The sequence below is a fragment of the Mauremys mutica genome, chromosome 3 (assembly GCF_020497125.1).
Source record: "Mauremys mutica isolate MM-2020 ecotype Southern chromosome 3, ASM2049712v1, whole genome shotgun sequence".
Lineage (NCBI taxonomy): Eukaryota > Metazoa > Chordata > Testudines > Geoemydidae > Mauremys > Mauremys mutica.
In genome coordinates this window covers 46,860,017-46,880,513 of record NC_059074.1, presented here as the reverse complement: position 1 = coordinate 46,880,513, position 20,497 = coordinate 46,860,017, and the positions used below count along the sequence as shown (strand labels likewise).

At 41.2% G+C, this 20,497-nt stretch overlaps 1 protein-coding gene across 1 annotated transcript in view; it reads right to left on the bottom strand.

Annotated features, from left to right (window-relative positions):
• Positions 1-20,497, bottom strand: part of LOC123367557 (elongin-A-like) — a 35,223-nt gene that overhangs the window by 8,138 nt on the left and 6,588 nt on the right. Inside the window, exons 2-7 of the mRNA XM_045011879.1 lie at positions 14,993-15,049; positions 9,799-9,911; positions 3,592-4,315; positions 2,036-2,135; positions 885-1,049; positions 159-256 (exon numbers count right to left, since the gene is read on the bottom strand). Of these exons, the coding sequence (XP_044867814.1) occupies positions 159-256; positions 885-1,049; positions 2,036-2,135; positions 3,592-4,315; positions 9,799-9,911; positions 14,993-15,049 (1,257 nt within the window). The remainder of the gene's footprint in view (positions 1-158; positions 257-884; positions 1,050-2,035; positions 2,136-3,591; positions 4,316-9,798; positions 9,912-14,992; positions 15,050-20,497) is intronic.

Below are 20,497 nucleotides of genomic sequence, written 5' to 3'. Positions count from 1 at the left end.
GAGAGTCTGATCAGTTTGTGAACTAGCCATTGGGAGGGGGGGGTGATACTTTCACAATTTTTACTTTGTAGTTTGTTTTACTAATAGTTAGTTATTTTGATTTTGAGCACTAGCAGTCATGAAATAAGTTCTAAGACATTGAACAAGAAAGACTTTACCGGATTGCACTCCTCTATTCGAAACAACTGCTCTGGTGTACAACGTGTTAGCACCGGCTCAAGAATTTCGAAGGGTACTCCTCCTACTTCATGTAGTGCTACAAAGCAAGACAATATTTTAAGTATCCCACCCATATGTACACAATAAGATTCACCACTTACAAAACAGTATTATAAATAGCAGATACCCAACAAAAGATATAGGATTATTTTAATACCCACCAGCGGAACATGTGTTCTGAGGTCTGGACAACCTAAACTGTTTGTACATGAGCTGTTCTGTACTGACTATTAAAGTGGTAGTCTGAGGAAACATAGTAGGCATCCTTGTCTACCTATGTCACCATCTCTACCCATTCTCTCTCCTCCCCCCGCGCCAAATTTTCTCCCCCAGACACACACTAAAGTTTGGAATACTCACATGTAAGTTAGATGCAAGGGGTGAATGTACATACCAAGTATTTTCTTGATAGTTCATCCCTAATTTAAACCAAATACAGTTTTATCTCAGATTAACATGAGACTAACAGCATCTAGACAGAAAAAAGCAAGAGGGCTTTTTTGGCTTTTGTTTCATGATGTTTCTATTGCCATCAGAGTTTAATGTAAAGTTGGGACTTCATAAGAAACTTAATTCTTCAATCACAAAAAAGATGGTCTTACACTATTGAAAGCCTAGCACTATAATGCCACTCAGCCTGCTGAAACCCATATTAAAGTACTTACAATCAACGTTATTTTGAAGTATGCGGATGCACTGTTCATACAGAGTTAGCATCTTTGGAAGATAAACTGTTTTAGAGCCAGAGTAAACCTGCATTTTAGAGTTCAGTCTCCGTCCTGTGAATTGATTTGTATCACTGCTTTGCTGGGGTACTTCTGCGACTGGTGCTACAGAAATTACAAAGAAAACAAATCTCAAAGAAGAGTTTTGCCTATGCATACTCAGATTAATACTGCAGTTCTTTAAGGATGTTCAAAGCAATCTAGTTTACTAAAGGCATATAATTAACTAATTGAGAAACATGGCTGGTATAAAAAACCTGCAGTTCATTTTCATTGCAGTATGAAGTTCTATTACATCTATTCAGGACTTATTGACATTGTACGAGGAGCAAAAGTGCAGATTCAGTTTCAGCTGAAGCAATGAGTTTAATGCCTTTTATCTAAAGAAGCCAGAGTTCAAATGCTGATTTAGTTCTCATAAACATTTGTCTAATTTACAAAATTAGTAGTTAAACTAGAGAAGCCAAGAGTTGTAACAGCATGGATATTTCAAGGCCAGAATGCAGTTTATCAGTAGAACTGTGCAGGAAAGCCCACACAGCATCCACCTGCACATTCTCAGATCATGTCATGCTCCACATTCAAGGAGTAGCATGTCTGTCAGTTATTATAAGGCTGTCACATCTGCAACGTTTGGATAAAACAAAAACATAAAAAGTTGGGTTAATACAGAGTGCTAGATTCCCCCCTACTAGGAGGTGCACAAGAGAGCAAAGAATAAATGGAGAAAGAAAGCCAGTGCGCCTGAAGGAAAATTAGATGAATGTGGCATGCTCCCTCCCCTCAACAGCTTCTTTCACATCCATGGAAGCCCCGCCCCCCTGCATCTCTGTATAGTTTGCATTCCACAAGCATTGAAGGCCTTGTCAAAGTGAGTGGAACTGAAGAATCTGCTCCTGTATGCAACATACTCCCTTCAGAATCTAGTGGATCTTTATGTGGGAGCCAGTGCAGAAGATGAAGTACTGCACTGGCACAACACACTGGCATTTTTTTTGTGAGGGTGTAATACAGCCCATACTGTTAGCAGGATTGCTCTGCTAACTGTGCTCATTTTAGTCTCATCTAGAACAGTCTTGCATATTACTTACCTTTGAACTCCATAGAATATGGGGGAGAAGATAAAGATATCTCTGGCAGAAATTTAGGTAGTGGAGTATTAAGTAGATCTTGGAGCGATGCTGTCTTGGCCTACATGCATTCAAGGAAACACCATTACAATATCCCTAATTCTTATTTAAGATAAAGAAGTCTTCAAATACATCATCCAATGCTAAAGCAAAACCAAAAGTGTTTCAGAGTAACGACTTGTTGCTTTCTCACACCAAACATTACTTCACTGTAACTATGAATTATTTTTCATTTTATCCATTCACTCATCACTAACACTATATTACATACAAAACCCCAATACGTGACAGGTTCCTTGCCACAATCTGTGCACAAGAAGGGCTCAGGAATGAATCACAAGTGTGTAGTGAATGAGACTTTCATCGATAGGATGCTGGTCCAAATCACTGAAGAAGTTGCAAGGCGGGTAGTGAATGAGGGGACTGCAAGAAGAGAAGAGATGGCTGTATGGTAAGAGGGCAGTTGAATACTATCCTGGGGGGGACACAGTCAGAAGTTTTCACACATGGCCACTAATTGTGTGTTCCTGCCCAACTTGAGGCATCAGGTTCCTGAGTTTTCTGAAGTGCCAAGTACATACTACTGCAAGTGAAGACAATGGGAGCTGCATAGGCTACATGGAAATACTCTTTTTAATAATAAATAAATAAAAAAATAAGTCAGGCCCTGGATGTCTTAAATTATGTTCCCAAACACTGATCACTCAAGACTTTTGCAAATTTTAGGCTTAGGCTCCCTAAGACTCATACCCCCAACTCTAAAAAAGTCTTCTACTCCCACTCAAGTGTTGTGAAGATAAATTGATTTGATGAGAATCAGATATTTATGGTGATAAGCACCATAAGAAAGCCCATGGGGAATTTTACACTTATTTGGTGTTGGTTCTTGATGTTGTGCACTACCACACATTGAGGATAAATTATTGGACAGCTGCCTTATTACTTAAGCACCAACTATCCTGTCCATAAGGCCCCGATTCAAGGAAACACACTAAGCGCATCCCTGCTCAGAAGAGAACTTTAAGCATGTGTTTCAATCATATGGAATCCAAAGGGACTTCGTGTTCTTAAAATTAAGTACATGTTTAAGGGATTTCGTCAATAAGAACACTTTTCCACAGGAATCTGCCTTATTTAGGCCATGACCCAGGAAAAACAGTGTAATCACATCATTAAAGACCATCATAATCCATATGCACAAGGAGGCACAATTATGGTTTCAAGGGTAATCTCAAATCTGCAGTTTTATTTTTTTGGTGCTTGCCTTTGCAGTCTGAAACATTTTACTTTTACTCATTATTTGATCAAAAAAATAAACTACAGTCATATTTTTCTGGGTAAAAAATGATTCCCAATTATTAATAACCACTTTTATTTGTGGCTGATATGGCAAAGCCATGCAATCTGAGGTTTGAGTTAAAACATACGGAATTAAACTGCAAAATAAATTTGTTAATAAATGAAATCAAGTGCTAATTTATTTGCGTTAACGTTAGCTTGACTAAATAACAGTTTACCTTTTTAGTGGGACTTTCTGACTGATCATCTTCTGATTTGTGTAGTTTTTCCTCTCTCTCTTTCGTGACAGAGGATATTGACGTTTTCGGCAATAACGAGCAGTTTTTCTGTTCACAGCCCTTAATGTTTTTTGACTGTTCACTTATACTACAAGTCTTCCTCTTTCTTTTATTTGATACTTGATCATAATTAAGATAGGATTCAAAAGACATAGTGGGGGGCTCAAAGTCCTCATCACTGGGCAACTTTGGTTTGTTTTCCACACTAAGTGTTTGTTTTATTTTTCCTGTGTCCTCAGAGTTTCTCTGTTTGGAGAGATCCTTACAAGACCCTTTTGTTGGCAATAGGTCTTTTTTGCTGGCTCTAGGGGAATGGCGCATTTCTGAAGGTTTTTTGCTGGCTGCAGAGGTTGTTTCTTTGCAGTCACTTTTTGTGTTTTCTGGATTGATGCTTTGGGATGTATTTTTAGAACTATTAGAGCTATGTATTTTGCTTTCACGTCCATTATAAGACTCGGTATCTTTATTTCTTTGCTTATTCTCTGTAAAACTATGCTCCTTCTTCCATTTATCAGATGTGGGAGATCTTTTACAATCTTCAGAGGCTGGTTCAGATGTTTTTGTCTTGCCAGAGTGTTTATTCTCCTTACAAATTGATGATTTTGTCTTGTCCAATGAGAATTCGTTCCTCTTTTCAGAGTTCTGTTTTTTCCCCTTGTGGTCACTGAAATACAAGACAGAACCAGAACAGACCCCAATTTAATACTCAGTTACAGAGGGTGACCTTCAGACCTTTTACCAATGTTATTAGTAAAAGGGAAAGTTTTAAAGTCACATGCTTCAGTGTTTGAGTTGTGTAAAAGTCTTCTAGGAAAGTAATGAAGATATTTGTATTGCTATGAGCTGGATGAAACTTTGTTATGAGTTGACTTAACCTCCTGCTGAAACTGACAGGATAATTGAATGGTCAATTCACATCTAACTATAAGCATAAACCCCCCCACCTAAAACAAAAAGGTGTGAGAACATACCCAGGAGCTTTGGCTGGGTATTGTTTTGGGTAGGGTATGTGTGTGAGTGAAAGGGAGATCACACAAAGGGAGAAAAGACAAGTGGGGAGGGGGAAAAAGAGAGGATAGCCAAGAAAGCCAAGCAGGTGCTTCTAAGCAAACAGTGACACCTCTGAAAAAGCTAGAGTGCGCACTTTTGGCTCTGGTGTTGGCTAAAGAGGCTTGGGAGCTATAAATTAAGAAACTGCTCCTTTTGTTCTTGGCCCCTTCTGCATTCAGAGACATAGGACTTGATACGTTCCTTTTAAATAAGGAAAGATTGCAAAAAAATACCAGACTCCATCAATTTCTACTTCTAGCTGGAACATTCCCCGAGGCCCCAAACTTTAACTAGCTGCTCAGGTCAAAAAAGGGCAACAGAATAAATAACTTGGTTTTCTGCAACGTAAAATTTTCACAAATCCAAGTATTGGACTTGAAACACTTGATGACGTCCCTTGAAGCAAACACTAGTCCCAGTACTGATAAAGCAGCCAAGTTCAAGTTCAAAATCCACTTAATGCTCCTAAAAGAGGGACTTCATGAGAAAATACACGGTTGGAAAAATGATGTTTGTGTCTTTAGAGTTATAGTAAATGCACCTTTGGAAAACAGGTGCACAGTTTTCTATCAATGGGGCAACTGATATCATAGACAGGGCTGCATGAAAGCTGTCTGAGCAGTGCTTACAACTGCATGGTTGTTGGAAAAAGAGTACAAACACTTTTTAGTGACCGGGCCTACAGGGTCAGGTGTTTGATATGAAATCTTTCCTTCAATCTATTAAGTACCCTTGATATATCAGACTTTTCTTCCTCTTTTCCTCTCATTTGCCACTTCAGCAGCTAGAGTAAATAGTATCTGAAGGCACCCCGCAATCTCTCAGCCTCAACAGGTGGGCACTCCAGGAGCAGCAGCTATCAGCAGATGGCCAGATGCAGCATCTCTCTGCTTCTCCCCATGGCAGCAGATCTTCCTTAACAGCATGCTTTGCAAAACGTACCAGAAATCCTATAGTGCTGCTGTAACTGCTTCACTGGGACCCTGTGCCATTGTGAAAGAGAATATGGGTCCAACCAACTAGCAACTGCTGCCACCAGAAAGTGAGAATAAGGTAGCCACACAATCATTTCCCCAGCATGCTTCCTTCCAGAGAGGAACAGCAGCCAAATATTTGTTACGTATTTCAATATAAGCTGAATTCACCCCAGATTCTGGGCAGTTTGCTGGTATTGAAAAAACATTCAATAGAAATTTAAGACGTAAAACAGAGTTCAACTAATAATGTACCTTGGATTTTTCCACCGCAAAAACAAAAAAACAAAACCAAACTTCAGAATACCTCTCCCACGCTACCTAACCCCCAAACCATTGGGATCTTCAGCTCTCAAGCTATCAGCCTCTCTCTGTCCCAAAAATATCAGGTAAGGAACTATAAAGGCCATAAAACACATTTGGCCTGATGAGGGCAGCAGTGGCTGTATCAGTGTGACAGAGATTATGTCTCTACAGTGGGGCTAGTGAACAGGAGCAGCAAATAGTAATTTTGCAAGAGTTCTCCAGGTGAAGGAGGAGCAACGTGACCCTTGGGGTGAGTTGTCTGTTGCGTGCTTGCCTGTAGTATATATAGATAGATATATAGTGTGGCAGGGCTGCCCGGGGGAGGGGGGGCGTGCAAGTGGGGCAATTTGCCCCAGGCCCTGCAGGGGTCCCCACAAGAATATAGTATTCTATGGTATAGCAACTTTTTATTTTAATGGAAGAGGCCCCCAAAATTGCTTTGCCCCAGGCCCCCTGAATCCTCTGGGTGGCCCTGTAATGTGGTTGGTTTGGAGGGCCCCCCCCCATGTGCTGAGTCTAGTGGCCTGTTAGGCAAGGCTGAGAGCTTCTTAATGAGGCTTTGATCCCTAATCCCTTTAGGCTCCATTAACCAGGGGGCAGGCTACTCAGGGAAAACATGAGTTTAAAAAGGCAGCTCCTAAGCAACCATAGGAGCTAGCGAACAAGAGCAGCAAACAGGAGTTTTGTGAGGGAGATACACCAAACGTTGTCTAAACCATTGGTCACCAACTGGTCAATCGCCATCAACTGGTCGATCCTAGAGGATCTCCCAGTCGATCGCAATCTCTGGTGGCACAGCAGGGCTGCCGCTAAGACAGGCTCCTTGCCTGTGCTGGCCCCACCCCGCTCCCGGAAGCAGCCAGTACAGCCCCTGCGGCAGGGGTCTCCCTCTGTGCACGGCTCCTGCCTGCAAGCACCACCCCCACAGTGACCATTGACAGGGAATGGGGAGCTGCAGCCAATGGCAGCTGTGGCTAATGGGCGCTGCGGGGGCAGTGCTTGCAGAAAGGGGCAGCACACAGAGCCATGTGCCTCCTGCACCCCAACCCCCCACTCAGGCTCAGCCCAGAGCCCACACCCCCTGCTGAACCCCAACCCCTTACTTTCACCAGGTTGGGGTAAGTGAGGGTGGGGAAGAGCAAATGAGGGTGACGGGGGGGGGGAGAAATGGAGTGAGTGAGTGGTGTGGGGCTTTGGGGAAGGAGCAGGGCATCAGGGAAGGGGCAAGGTAGATCCTGGGTTGCCCTTAAATTCAAAAACCTGATCTTGGGCATAAAAAAGTTGGACTCCACTGGTCTGAATTTAGGCCAATCAACATCCCAGCCAGTCTCCTCCCCCATCTCCCTCTTGCCCCCCCAAAAAAGGCTGCAGGAGTTAAAAAAAGGAGCGCAGGCAGCAGCTCAGCAGCAGAATGGGGGCTATCCAGTTTATTACACTGAATGCAGCATGGGCAGGTAGCACTTGTGTGTATTCAGTGTCTCTCAGGGTCATAAGCTCTATGGAGAGTAAGGGCTTGAGACCAGACTGGCTGAACTGGAAGAGCTAAGGGAGACCGAGAGGTACAACAATGAGACTTTTGGGGACACTAGCGTGATCCCACCCTGGTCAGACAGACTCTGTGCTGTTGAGACAGATGAAAGTCTCAGGGAAGGAGACCATCAAACTGAAGTGGAGGGAAATGATCCCATAGTTGGGACACTCCTTCCAGATGATGTCAAGGCATCCTCTCACACTGAGGCTACTTCTCCAGAGGAGGGAATCCCAGATATTAGGAAGAGACAGGTAATAGTAATGGGGAGATTTGAGCATAAGAAATACAGATAGCTGTGCTTGTGATGTCCAGGAAAAGCATATGGTGAACTGCCTGCCAGGTGCAAAGGTTGCAGATCTCCAAAGACGTACGAGCAGCATGGTGTGGTATTGCCACCCTTACTTCTGCGACACTGCCAGAGGTGGGTCCGCCCCAGCCCCGGGGCACCCTCAGCCCCGCCCCTCTCCAGAGCTTGGAGGTTAAAGGGGCCTTGGACTGGCTGTGTGTGTGTTGGGGGGGAGGGAGACAAAATGTGACCACAGCCCTCCCTCTGACCATGGCACCACCCATAAGAAAGTGACACCCTTCCCACACCGTGACACCCTCACTTCTGTGCTGCTACCTGCGTGGTGCTGCCTTTAGAGCTGGGTGCCTGGCCAGCAGCCACCACTCTGGCTGTCCAGCTCTGGAGGCAGCACCGCCCAGCAGCAGCGAAGAAGTGAGGGTGGCATGGTGGGGAGCTTGTCACTTTTTGAGGGAGGGGCAGGGCCAGCCTTACAGGTGGGCAATACTGTGACCTCCCCACCCCAATAGGCAGATTTCATGGGGAGGCCAGATTTCAGTTTGTGACATGTTTTTCATGGTTGTGAATTTGGGAAGGTCCTACATATGAGCAGTGCGGGGGAGTGGCCAGTGGTCATGGTACATGTAGGTACCAGTGACATAGGAAAAGGTAGAAGAGATGTCCTGGATGCCAAATTTAGGCTGCTAGGTAAGAGATTAATGTCAAGGATCTCCATAGTAGCATTCTCTGAAATGTTTCCAATTCCATGTGCAGGGCCAGACAGTCAGAGCTGGAGGGTCTCAATGTGTGGATGAGACAGTGGTGTAGGGAGCAGGGTTTTACATTTATTAGGAACTGGGGAGCCTTTGGGGAAAGGATGTATGGAACAGCTACCATATGCGGAGAGATTAAAAAAAAAGTGATTATTTCAGCTTGGAAAAGAAACGACTACGGGGAGGGAATATAATAGAGATCTATAAATCATGGCTGGCATGGAGTGAGTGAATAAGGAATTTTATGTGAAGGGATAAACCCCAAAAGAATTGGAGGCACCCAATTAAATTAATAGGCAGCAGGTTTAAACAACAAACAAAAGGAAGTACTAATTAACACAACACACAGTCAACTTGTGGGACTGATTGCCAGGAATGTTGAATGCAGTTTTGGCCTTCACAGCAAAGAACCAGATAAGTCCATGGAGGATAGGTCCATCTTGGCCAATAACCAAGATGATCAGGGATGTGACCCCATGCACTGGATATCCCTGCCAGATGCTGGGACTGGACCACAGGGGATGGATCACTCAACAACAGCCCTACTCTGTTCATTCCCTTTGAAGCATTGAAATTGGCCATTGTTGTAAGACAGGATACTGGGCGAGATGGACCATTGGTCTAACCCAGTATGGCCATTCTGATGCATTTGCTTTGTACGTAGGTGGGAAACAAAAAAAAGTCAGACAACAAAGAGGGAGAATTATATAGGAGCCTCATATAACTAAGCCATAGTATCATTACAGTTCCACAGTACTCAGGAGAGTTTATAGTAAATGCCACTGAAGTCAGAACCAGCAAGAATCAGGAATAGCCCTGAAATACATTAACTTGTAGCTATGCTGAGATGCTTCACACATGCTCCACTTTTTTGTTCTTCTTTAGGAATATTTCATGTACTTTAATAAGCTTAAAGTTGAGAGGCTCCTCCTCTTCCTCTCTTGGAAGTAGTATGGTAAGGGAAAGGAAATCAAGTGACGAGATGTGATGAGGAAAGAACAACATTTAACTAAGTACCACCACATTAGCTCCCTTCATGATCTGTACTTGCCACTTCCCTGAAGAATTAGACTCTAATTATTAGACAATGATACCTTACTACTACTTTTTGGACGTCTCTTATTGGTCTTATGCTAATTTCATTGTATACAAAACCAACAGTCTGAACAACTGAAATTGTTGTCCAATGTAATATTTTTATCTCAAAATTAAAATTAGACTCAGACCTACCTTTCATTTTCTGGTGGAATAAGTTTTTTCCAGTGGTTTACCAGAGATTTAGCTATTTTTCCAGCAGTGGCATGTTTCCTAAAACTGTTAACTGTTTTTCCTATTCCAGTTTCCTATTGAAGACAGTGCAAGGAGGACAGAAACAAATGATTAACATCCTGAATATACTTTTTCTATTAACTATGGTAATTAAATTCACATAACAATAAGATGGTAGCTGGAAAAAATCCTTTGACCGATCACTCAGATCAGAGAGATAATTTTTGTACCAGAAACAAATATTCCAAGGGAGTCAAAGCAAAACCACACATTTAGAACCCCAAATACTGGTTTTGTGTAAGGTAAATATATCTTTCTATACTGAAGTTTCATAAAACTTCAGCAGAGAAATTAAGTTACTTCTTATCATTTAGCGGTCTACTTCTGGCATTTCACTCAGTTTGAACATTTTTGTCAGCCCTGTCTACATAGGCACAAAAGGCATCTCTCTCAATTGGGTTGTGTTAGCTTGATTGAAACCCTCTTATTAATGCTGATGTAGACAGAATTTAACCCCTTTAAGATCATTTGAACTGGTTGTGTTGTAGCCAAACCTTATCCACATCTGCATTAAGGTATGTGTCAAGTTTTATTAAAACTAAACTAATTTGACTGAGCTATTTCAATTGAAAAAAACCATACCTTTTTGCCCAGGTAAACAGACCCTTGAAAATTAGACTCTTCGGGTTCATTTTCTGGGACTCAGTAAAATGATTATTCATATTGCAGTAGTGCTTGGGGCCCCAGCCATAGATCAGGACACCACTGTGTCAGGCACCACACAAACTGTCCTTGTCCTGAAGAGCCTGTGGTTGTGGCCACACAACATTGCAGGTGAATTTGCATCATGAGAGCATATCTATTTATATTTGGTTACATATCCCCCTCTTTAAGATGTACGCAAACACTAAAATGGTCCTTGTGACACTGAGCTAGAAAGGTCTAAACAGCCAGCAGGCTAGAGTGACCTAAAGATCAACCTTTAAGAACATATTAGGGAAGTATTGACATGGCAAGCAGGGCCATTTCTTGTAGATCATTATCAAAGCCACATCAGTAGACTAATTCCTTTGAAATGCAAGTCTGTATTGTCAGAGAATTAGAAGTAAATACTAAATGTAGTTGTCTGTGTTTACCTACATCAGTTAGAAGCTTCACAATGTGATTTCATTAGCTGGTAAATGATATACTTCTCTTCCTGTCTATTACTATATTTTATTGAGTCAGAGACCAAAAGGAAATATTAGCAATTAGATGAAATGTGTGGTGTAATAATATTGTCTTTATTTCAATTTGACGTTTGTAGTAAACTACCTGTGAACCTTTGAATGGTTAATTGCCTTATGGTCATCAATGCAACTAATTTACCTGTATATACAAAGGAAATACAAACTGACTTTAAAGCAACAATGTATATTACCTATCCTTCATCCAAGGAATGCCTGCTGTGACAAGAGGTTTATCCAATGAGTTTCAGCTATAAAAAACTTTGGGGATCTGATCCTGTTCATCTCAGATCTGCTTGAACTTTATCAGGGGAAGTTTAAGTCACAAGACTGAGGTCTCCATCTCCATTCTGGTTTACCCTGTTATTTCTCACAGAAGAATTTAAACAAACTCTGCAGATGGACTGTCTATGGGACTATAATCTATGGAATTGATTCTGGAAGAATTTTTTTACAACTCAGCAGCCCACCATCTCTGCTATGAAACTGACCTGAGAACTTTATTCATATTGTTTGATTTCTTTTTAAAGAAAATTTTAGATTAGTTAATAGGAATTGACTGCACGCATATATTTAGGTAAAAACCAAAATATTCATTGACCTGGTGGGTAATGGTGTCCAATCTTTTTGGACTGGTAGAGCTTTAAATATTGTGAATAAGATTTTCAGTAATCCTTACCATATTCAACCTGGCTGTCTGGGTGGGAGCCCTTGGCTGGATTGCTTTATTCATAGATTCTAGGACTGGAAGGGACCTCGAGAGGTCATCGAGTCCAGTCCCCTGCCCTCATGGCAGGACCAAATGCTGTCTAGACCATCCCTGATAGACATTTATCTAACCTACTCTTAAACAGTTTCCACAACCTCCCTAGGCAATTTATTCCATTTAGAGGAGCTGTATTTTGGCTTCTGGGTAACCAGTAAGGTGTTGTAGAAGCTGTTTTGTTGCTGGCTTGGTGAATTTAATTATTAGAATAAACCACCGATTTGGGGGATTAGCTGCCCCATTCTTTGGAGTTTGCCCTGATTGATCAATCTCAATGAGGCTCCTCCAGCAACCATGGTCAATCCTACAATAAGGTGACAGTTAGCTGGAGAGAACTTTAAGAGGTAAGTGATAAGATCATGGTGATCGGGGGAGGTCCCAGATTACTGGAAAAAGGCTAATGTAGTGCCCATCTTTAAAAAAGGGAAGGAGGAGGATCCGGGGAACTACAGGCCAGTCAGCCTCACCTCAGTCCCTGGAAAAATCATGGAGCAGGTCCTCAAGGAATCAATTGTGAAGCACTTAGAGGAGAGGAAAGTGATCAGGAACAGTCAGCATGGATTCACCAAGGGCAAGTCATGCCTGACTAACCTAATTGCCTTCTATGAGGAGATAACTGGCTCTGTGGATGAGGGGAAAGCAGTGGATGTGTTATACCTTAACTTTAGCAAAGCTTTTGATACGGTCTCCCACAGTATTCTTGCCAGCAAGTTAAAGAAGTATGGGCTGGATGAATGGACTGTAAGGTAGATAGAAAGCTGGCTAGATCGTTGGGCTCAACGGGTAGTGCTCAATGGCTCCATGTCTAGTTGGCAGCCGGTTTCAAGCAGAGTGCCCCAAGGGTCGGTTCTGGGGCCGGTTTTGTTCAATATCTTCATTAATGATCTGGAGGATGGCGTGGACTGCACTCTCAGCAAGTTTGCAGATGACACTAAACTGGGAGGAGTGGTAGATACGCTGGAGGGCAGGGATAGGATACAGAGGGACCTAGACAAATTAGAGGACTGGGCCAAAAGAAATATGATGAGGTTCAACACGGACAAGTGCAGAGTCCTGCACTTAGGACTCAAGAATCCCATTCACTAGGGACCAAATGGCTAGGCAGCAGTTCTGCAGAAAAAGACCTAGGGGTTACAGTGGATGAGAAGCTGGATATGAGTTGACAGTGCGCCCTTGTTGCCAAGGCGGCTAACAGCATTTTGGGCTGTATAAGTAGGGGTACTGCTAGCAGATCGAGGGAAGTGATCATTCCCCTCTATTTGACATTGGTGAGGCCTCATCTGAAGTCGTGTGTCCAGTTTTGGGCCCCACACTACAAGAAGGATGTGGAGAAATTGGAAAGAGTCCAGAGGAGGGCAACAAAAATTATTAGGGGGCTGGAGCACATGACTTAGGAGGAGAGGCTGAGGGAACTGGGATTGTTTAGTCTACAGAAGAGAAGAATGAGGGGGGATTTGATAGCTGCTTTCAACTACCTGAATGGGGGTTCCAAAGAGGATGGATCTAGACTGTTCTCAGTGGTACCAGATGACAGAACAAGGAGTAATGGTCTCAAGTTGCAGTGGGGGAGGTTTAGGTTGGATATTAGGAAAAACATTTTCACTAGGAGGGTGGTGAAACACTGGAATGGGTTATCTAGGGAGGTGGTGGAATCTCCTTCCTTAAAGGTTTTTAAGGTCAGGCTTGACAAAGCCCTGGTTGGGATGATTTAGTTGGGGTTGGCCGTGCTTTGAGCAGGGGGTTGGACTAGATGACCTCCTGAGGTCCCTTCCAACCCTGATATTCTATGATTCTAAGATATTCCTTGACATCTGCAAATAAGAGTTGTACATGTGCTTTTCCTGCACAACCAACTGTCCATGTGGCTGTTCAGGGAAAAAAAGTCACTTAATGCAGAGGGGGCTTCAGTGACATCATCCAATACTTTTCAGCAATGCTTCCTACATGTAGGATGGTTCTCAGTTTGCTTGAAATTCATACAAGAGACGCTCTAGCTTTTCCTAGGATTAATGTTTGAAACATCCTCATGATATAACAACAGTACAATAAAATTATACAGAATCCTTAATTATAACTATCACCCTCTTTCTCCACTTCACTTAAAGGATCCCAAATGGCATGTCACATTATTATGAACAATGACAGAGAACTTCAGTTAAATAAGTATCCCACAGTGATTTCTGATTTTAAAAATATCTAATCACTATGTGAAGGGGATTACTTTATCCAGCACTGAAGTGCAGTAACACTGCACACTCAAGTATGACACAGAGTGAAGAATACCATATCCACATAGAACTAAAGCTGAATTTAGGCATACAAGATGCCATTATGAGATTTGGAAATTGGCCAGGATACCCAAGAGAATACATTTCCTCTCGTGAAAAATATCTGGGCATCTTCACAGTCCACAAGTGGTTAGGACCTTGCTATGCAGCACTCCCTAACACCAAGATGGAGAACTGGTTCACTAGTGACTGCAAAGAAAAATGCCACCTCCTAAATACCAAAACTATGCTCTATAATGCAAAGGCATACCTTGGAAGTCTCCCATATACATACTGACACTGCTTATCGCAGAAAATCTGATCGGATGTGGCCTGTTGTGAAAAATAAAATACTAGCAGAACCAAGAGCATCATTAACCTATGACTACTAGGATGCTTGTTCTAACTGCAGAATCACAATTAAAAAGGGATTTTGTGTTCCTTGGAGGAATGGAAGAGTAATCACTGATCTAAAATATGAATTGGTCATGTTTGTTTCATCTTAGGTACAGAATCAAAGCACCAGCACATGTAAATATAAAATATAATTGTGTGAGTACACAAACCTACTCCATCATATTTACGCAAAGGTCATTGCACTTGGAGGAAAACCTAGCCAGCATGGGATTCTGTTCTCTGGATGCTCAGTAGAAGGGGCCCATATTGTCACTATCTGCCATATTACCATATTTGCTGGGTGAGGCGAAGTGCCTCTGGATAGTTTTTGGGAAAAGACTGCATGGTCCCATATAACTTTTTATATTAAAAATGAATGGGGATTAGGATTCAGGATTGCAAGGTGCAGCAACTTTCCTGGCTTCTATGATTGCAAAACACTGAAGATGCCACAGATAACTTAATAGATGAAGGCTTACGTCACACAATTTGTCACTTACCACTAGAATGTCCAGTGAAATATCCAAATCCTGAAGTCCCTTAAGTGCTTTTATAATCTGGAAGAAAACATTAGGTCAGTCTACAAGTATCACTTAATTGAATTTTACCATACTATTCTTACCCTCTCCTTGTAACAGATGCCACTTGAGAGGTTAGGATAGGAATTCTTCATCTTCAATTGATACTTAGCAATCTTAATGTGTTTATTACATTGGAAGTACACATACTAACTCAGGAAAAATAAAAGCAACCCTATGCTCCCAAGTATATATGAGAATATGGAAGAGAATTTCAGATTAAATATCTCTTCCATTTACTTCCTTAGTTTTGTGTTTCTGACATTCCAATCTTCTTGAAGGGGCGTATCAGATCTTGGTTGAGTAACTTCAGTTGGACTGAGCTTGTAATCAATAGGCCAGAACTACTAACTCTATTCTGTTGCCCCTTGAGTAATCTTTCCAGCCAAGGACAAGTTTGACAAGTTTAGCTGTACAGCTCCATAGAGGTATTTCAGCTGCGCCCTCCAATTTAGAAGGTGTATACAGAAGGCCAGTAAATATCAGTGGCATCATGTAGAAATGAGGCTAAACAAGATCCTACAATAGAGACTATTTGCATATTCCATCACCACACCTGGCTTGGAGATCTCCAGTCATTGATACAGAGTGTCATATGCCAGAGTAGTCAATTTTCCACTAGATCTCCCCATACACAAATTACTGACCCTTCCTCAATTAGACAGGGGGCACAAAATTACAAAACTCCCATTTAATTCAAAGGGAATGCAGCCTGAGTTAAAGGTAGGCTAAGGCTCCAAGTTTTTATTCGCCAGTACTGTTTCTTTTTAGGAAGAGGGAAAGCCACTGTTATTCTGTTTCACATGCACATAAGATATCAGCCATGTTCGGAATCTAAAAATTTTTCATCTTTGGCAAGCAAAGCAGGGGGAAAGCACGCTTTGTTTAGACTTTCAAAAAGAACAAAACTTATTTTAAGCAATTTGATAATACAACACACAAAAGTATCATTCTCAGTGTCACTTTGCTAGCCATAACCATACATTAAAAACAACCTCCCTGCCCTTCCCTTTCCCAAAGGCCTTTTTCTTGTACTATATTATACCTATGAGGAAAGAATTAATGATGGACTCTAAGCATAAGCTTCAGATCTATGCTTTTAACTCATCCAAAGTTTGGGAGTATCTGAGCTATCCTTTTAGTCATGCCCATTTCTACAGGCAACAGATTACAAGAGGCTTTTGCCAGGAATGTGCACAGATCATGAGGTAAGGTTCAGAACCTGTTGGCAGTAGCAGACAGTTCTATGTGAACTACAGATTAGTTGACATTTTAAATGAAGAGTGACTACTCAAAACCTCTTGTACCAGGTGGAAGAGGTGCAGGAATTGTTTGACTAATAGATTTAAAGGGACACAGATCACTTGGGGAAAAAAAGAATCACATTTTATGGGCTTTTTAGCTATTCTTGTTAGAAGTACCAGCAAAATCAGTATACATAAAAGACTAGCAAAAAAAATATTGTCTATGGTTTTTTTCCCTTTTGATTTTACTTTGTGCAGAGTCAGTTTCACTGCATCTCCTGTATACTGTCAGTCTCCTGTTTGCATGGATCTTTTATACAGTAAAAAGGGGGAACACATTTAAAAAGCAAATAAGTACACTTGCAAAACCACATGAGTTGGTAGGGGGACTCAGACTGGCACAGTAGCTGAAGTTACTTTACATTTTAAAAAAAGTAACTTTATTTCAAGATTAGTGTCCCTTTAAATGTGCAAAAGCACATTTCCTGTATGTGCTTTTGCAGCAATTGTAGAATTAATCCGAAATTTTAATTAAATTAAATAATTAAAAATAAGGCTTCCAGGAGCCAACAGAAGCAGCATCATATATAAAGGACTCTAATTTGTGTGTGTATGTAGTTTGCATCCCAAAAGGTAACAGTGGTATTTTTCCTGATGACACCCTGTCCCCAGTGCTTGGCTTAGTTACCAGTTACTTAGTAGAAACAGATCACACACAGTTAAACTTAGATTAGTTCTCTCCTTCCTAAGTAACCCATCAGAAAAATCTGATGCACAAACGGGTACAAAGGAAGGCATTTGTTCATAGGTCTTCAGTCAAAATTATTAGAAACCAAGTTTTTTATATATATAGTTTCTATAATCAGCATATAAAAAGAAATTGGATAGCATCACTATTAACATAAATTAAAAAGAAAGTCAAAAGAAGTCTCAGACATTTAGCCATACAGGATGACTGGATACCCAAACAAACTAGAGCTTATTTCTCAGACTTTGCAAAGGAAAGGTCTTCAGAGTCAAACCTAGAGTCATGATAAAATTAGTTAATTAAATGTTTTGATCACTAAGAACAGAACAGGAAGAGACAATTTAAAGGCAGTTCAACTTTTTACAGACGTCTGAAAGGTAATTCAGCTTTGTGAATTAACTTATCACAAAGGATCCACGGTAAGATTTCAGGGAGTACTTGTTGTATTACAGGCAACATCAATATCAAATCTATTGGACACCACATCAAAACCAGCAGACCAGTGCATCACAAGTGCATGTAGACGACAAGCAATTCTCATATTTTAATAGGAGATTTAAAAGTTCTCATCCCAAAGAGTTACTATACCAGGGCTGCAATATCAATTTTCCTTTCTTGAAGTATATGATACATTTAGGAAGTCAACACAAGAACCAACCAATTGCATTAGAAAAAAAATATAAAATAAAAGAATAAATCAGATTCCCTGACAATCCTTTTTATGGAAAGCATCTCCTGTTCGCTAGAAAGCCTGGGACGGATGAGTTTGCAGTGAGATCAGTCACTATGTATGGGAATGCCAGAGGACAGACAGCTCCATTTACTTTGTACTATAAATGGGCAACGTAAATGCCAGCAGCTAGTCTAGCAATATAAAAAAAATGGCTGACCTCACAATCCAATACAAGAGAGAGTGCAAAGCCTGAACAGTGACAGCAACACACATGGATGCAACCGTTCCCGTCTCTTTATGAGCCATCAAACTTTCATACAGGTATGATCAAAAAAGAAAATGTAGCTTATTGAACAAAACTGTAGCAAATTTCTTCAGATGACAGCTCAGAAACTATCTAGTTTGCCAGACCGCTTTTATTTCAGCTTTTTCTTAAAATCTGATTTTTACTTAAGTAACCATGATCCAATGTCTATCAACATATGGCCTTTGCTAAAAATAGAGCATACAACAAGGCATAATAAAAATACATTTAAACTTTTCATCTGACAGCCTCAGAGCTCTCCACAAACATGAATTTAGTTCCAGAATACTCCTTTGGTATTTCTTTATGTCAAGCAAACTAAGGCAGAGAAATTAACTAACTTGCCCAATATCTCAGAGTTATTAGCACCTCTTCAAATAAAATCTGAAGGTCCTAGTTTCTCTGCTTTGCTCTAACAGCTATGAGAATGCAAATTATGGCCCTTCTAACTATACTTTGCTCATTGGACTGTACTCAAAAATTGATGTAGTTTTTCCCATATTTTATTCCATAGAACAATGTTAGTCCCTCCACTGTTTTGTTATAAAATAGCTTAAAGGTTTTATCTTTACAAAGTGTCATTAGCTACATTCTTATGGAAAGTCCCATACAATTTAATAGGGATCTACAGAAATTCTTAAAAAAAAACAAAACCTACAGACAGTAAATAAAACTATTTTTTTTAACTGATGTATAGAAGATACAGATAATAATGGAATAGCCTATTATGGAAGCACCAGAGGCACCAAACCAAGATGGCGGTCTCACTATACAGTGCCTAGAGCAATCACACAGTAAGGGATAGGGGAAGGGACTAAGATCTAACAATTTAACTAGTGAAGATAAAGGGAAGGACAAAGGGTTGAGACATATGGACAGAATGACGGTTGGCAAAAGTCATGCTAGTTCCATGATTTGCTTTCTGGTTTTGTGGCATGTTTTTTAAATGAATTATAGAATCGGAGATAGAATAACTGGGGAAAGCGGGAGGAGAAGGTGTTAGTGAGAGCAACAGTGAGAAAAGAAGGGGAAAAGGACATTGGATGTGTAGAGAGGCAGTAGAGAAGAAGAGGTGGGAGCAAACAACCAGCCAGCAAATAGAAAATAACGTTCAGAGTCTAAACTGAAGGCACAGTGATGACAACACCAGCATCCAAAGTGCTGTAATGGTCCAGGAGTGAGGTGGGCATCTCTTACTGGAACGGTATGGCTACTGAATTCTCCCTAGCTCCTGGGCTTGTCTACTCCCCAGCAGGTGGTGCTTTTTCCATTCCCCTTATGTAAGCCCACATGACTCAAGGAGGCTGGATGGGGACTAGTGCTTCAGGGACCCCCAATCTAGTCTGTTCAAGGGAGGCCCTGACTCTACCTCTCATCTCTCTCTAGGGCTGATGGTTCCCATGGCCCTGCACAGAAAAAGAAGTCTCTAGCTCCTAGAGTTGGCTCCATCATTAGAAACTACTCATTGTACCCTCCCTCAGCCCAAGGGAGCTCCTTGGGGACTGGTACCCCGGGACAGGTTGTGCCTCACTATGATCTGGGGGTGGTATGAGCAATGGTGGATCCTTGATAGTTTATAGGATTTTTCAAAAAGGACAGGATGCTAGTTTTTAAATAAACTCAGATTGTTGTGCATTAAGCATGAATTCTTCATTTGGGTATGAGATGAACTTCAATTGTCCTGCACCTCAGATTAAGACACCTGACAAGCACCAAATATTAACAAAACAGCTCTGTAAGGACAAGGTGATGGTTGCTGTTACAGTGAGGGTGAAGTTGAAAACTGCAACTTAAGACTCTTCTAAAGATGTTTTAGTGTCCTTATAGGCTATAGCCATTATACCCTTCCCTTCAAATAGGTCTGCTTGCATTATGTATAACTTTAACCAACAACTACCAGAGAGAGTTTGAAGACAGAAGGGACTATTATAATAATTTAATCTCATCTGCTGCATAACACAGGCCCTAGAATTCCTATATCAAGCCCATAACTTCTGGCTAAACTAGAGCATTGCTTTTAGAAAGACATTGATTTAAAGACTTCAAGTGATGGACAAGCCACCACATTCCTAGGTAAATTACTCCAACTGTTTAGTGCCCTTTACCAAAAATAATTGTGCCTTACTTTTTGCCTGAACTTGTCTAGCTTCAGCTTTCAACCACTGGATTTCACTGTGCCTTTTCCTTAAGAGATCAAAGAACCCGCTACTATCAAATCTTTTTCCCATGCAGGTACCTCCAAGACTGATCAAGTCACCTCTTAATCTTCTTTGAGCTTCTTTAATCTCACATTAAAATAGGTTTCCAGACATCAAATCATTCTTGCAGCTCTTTTCTGAATCCTTTCCAGTCTGTCAGCATCATTTTGTAACTGTAGCCCCCCAGAACTAGACACTATTATAGTAATTATTTCACCAACACCATATACAGTGGTGACAACATGGCTGTGTAAGCAGTA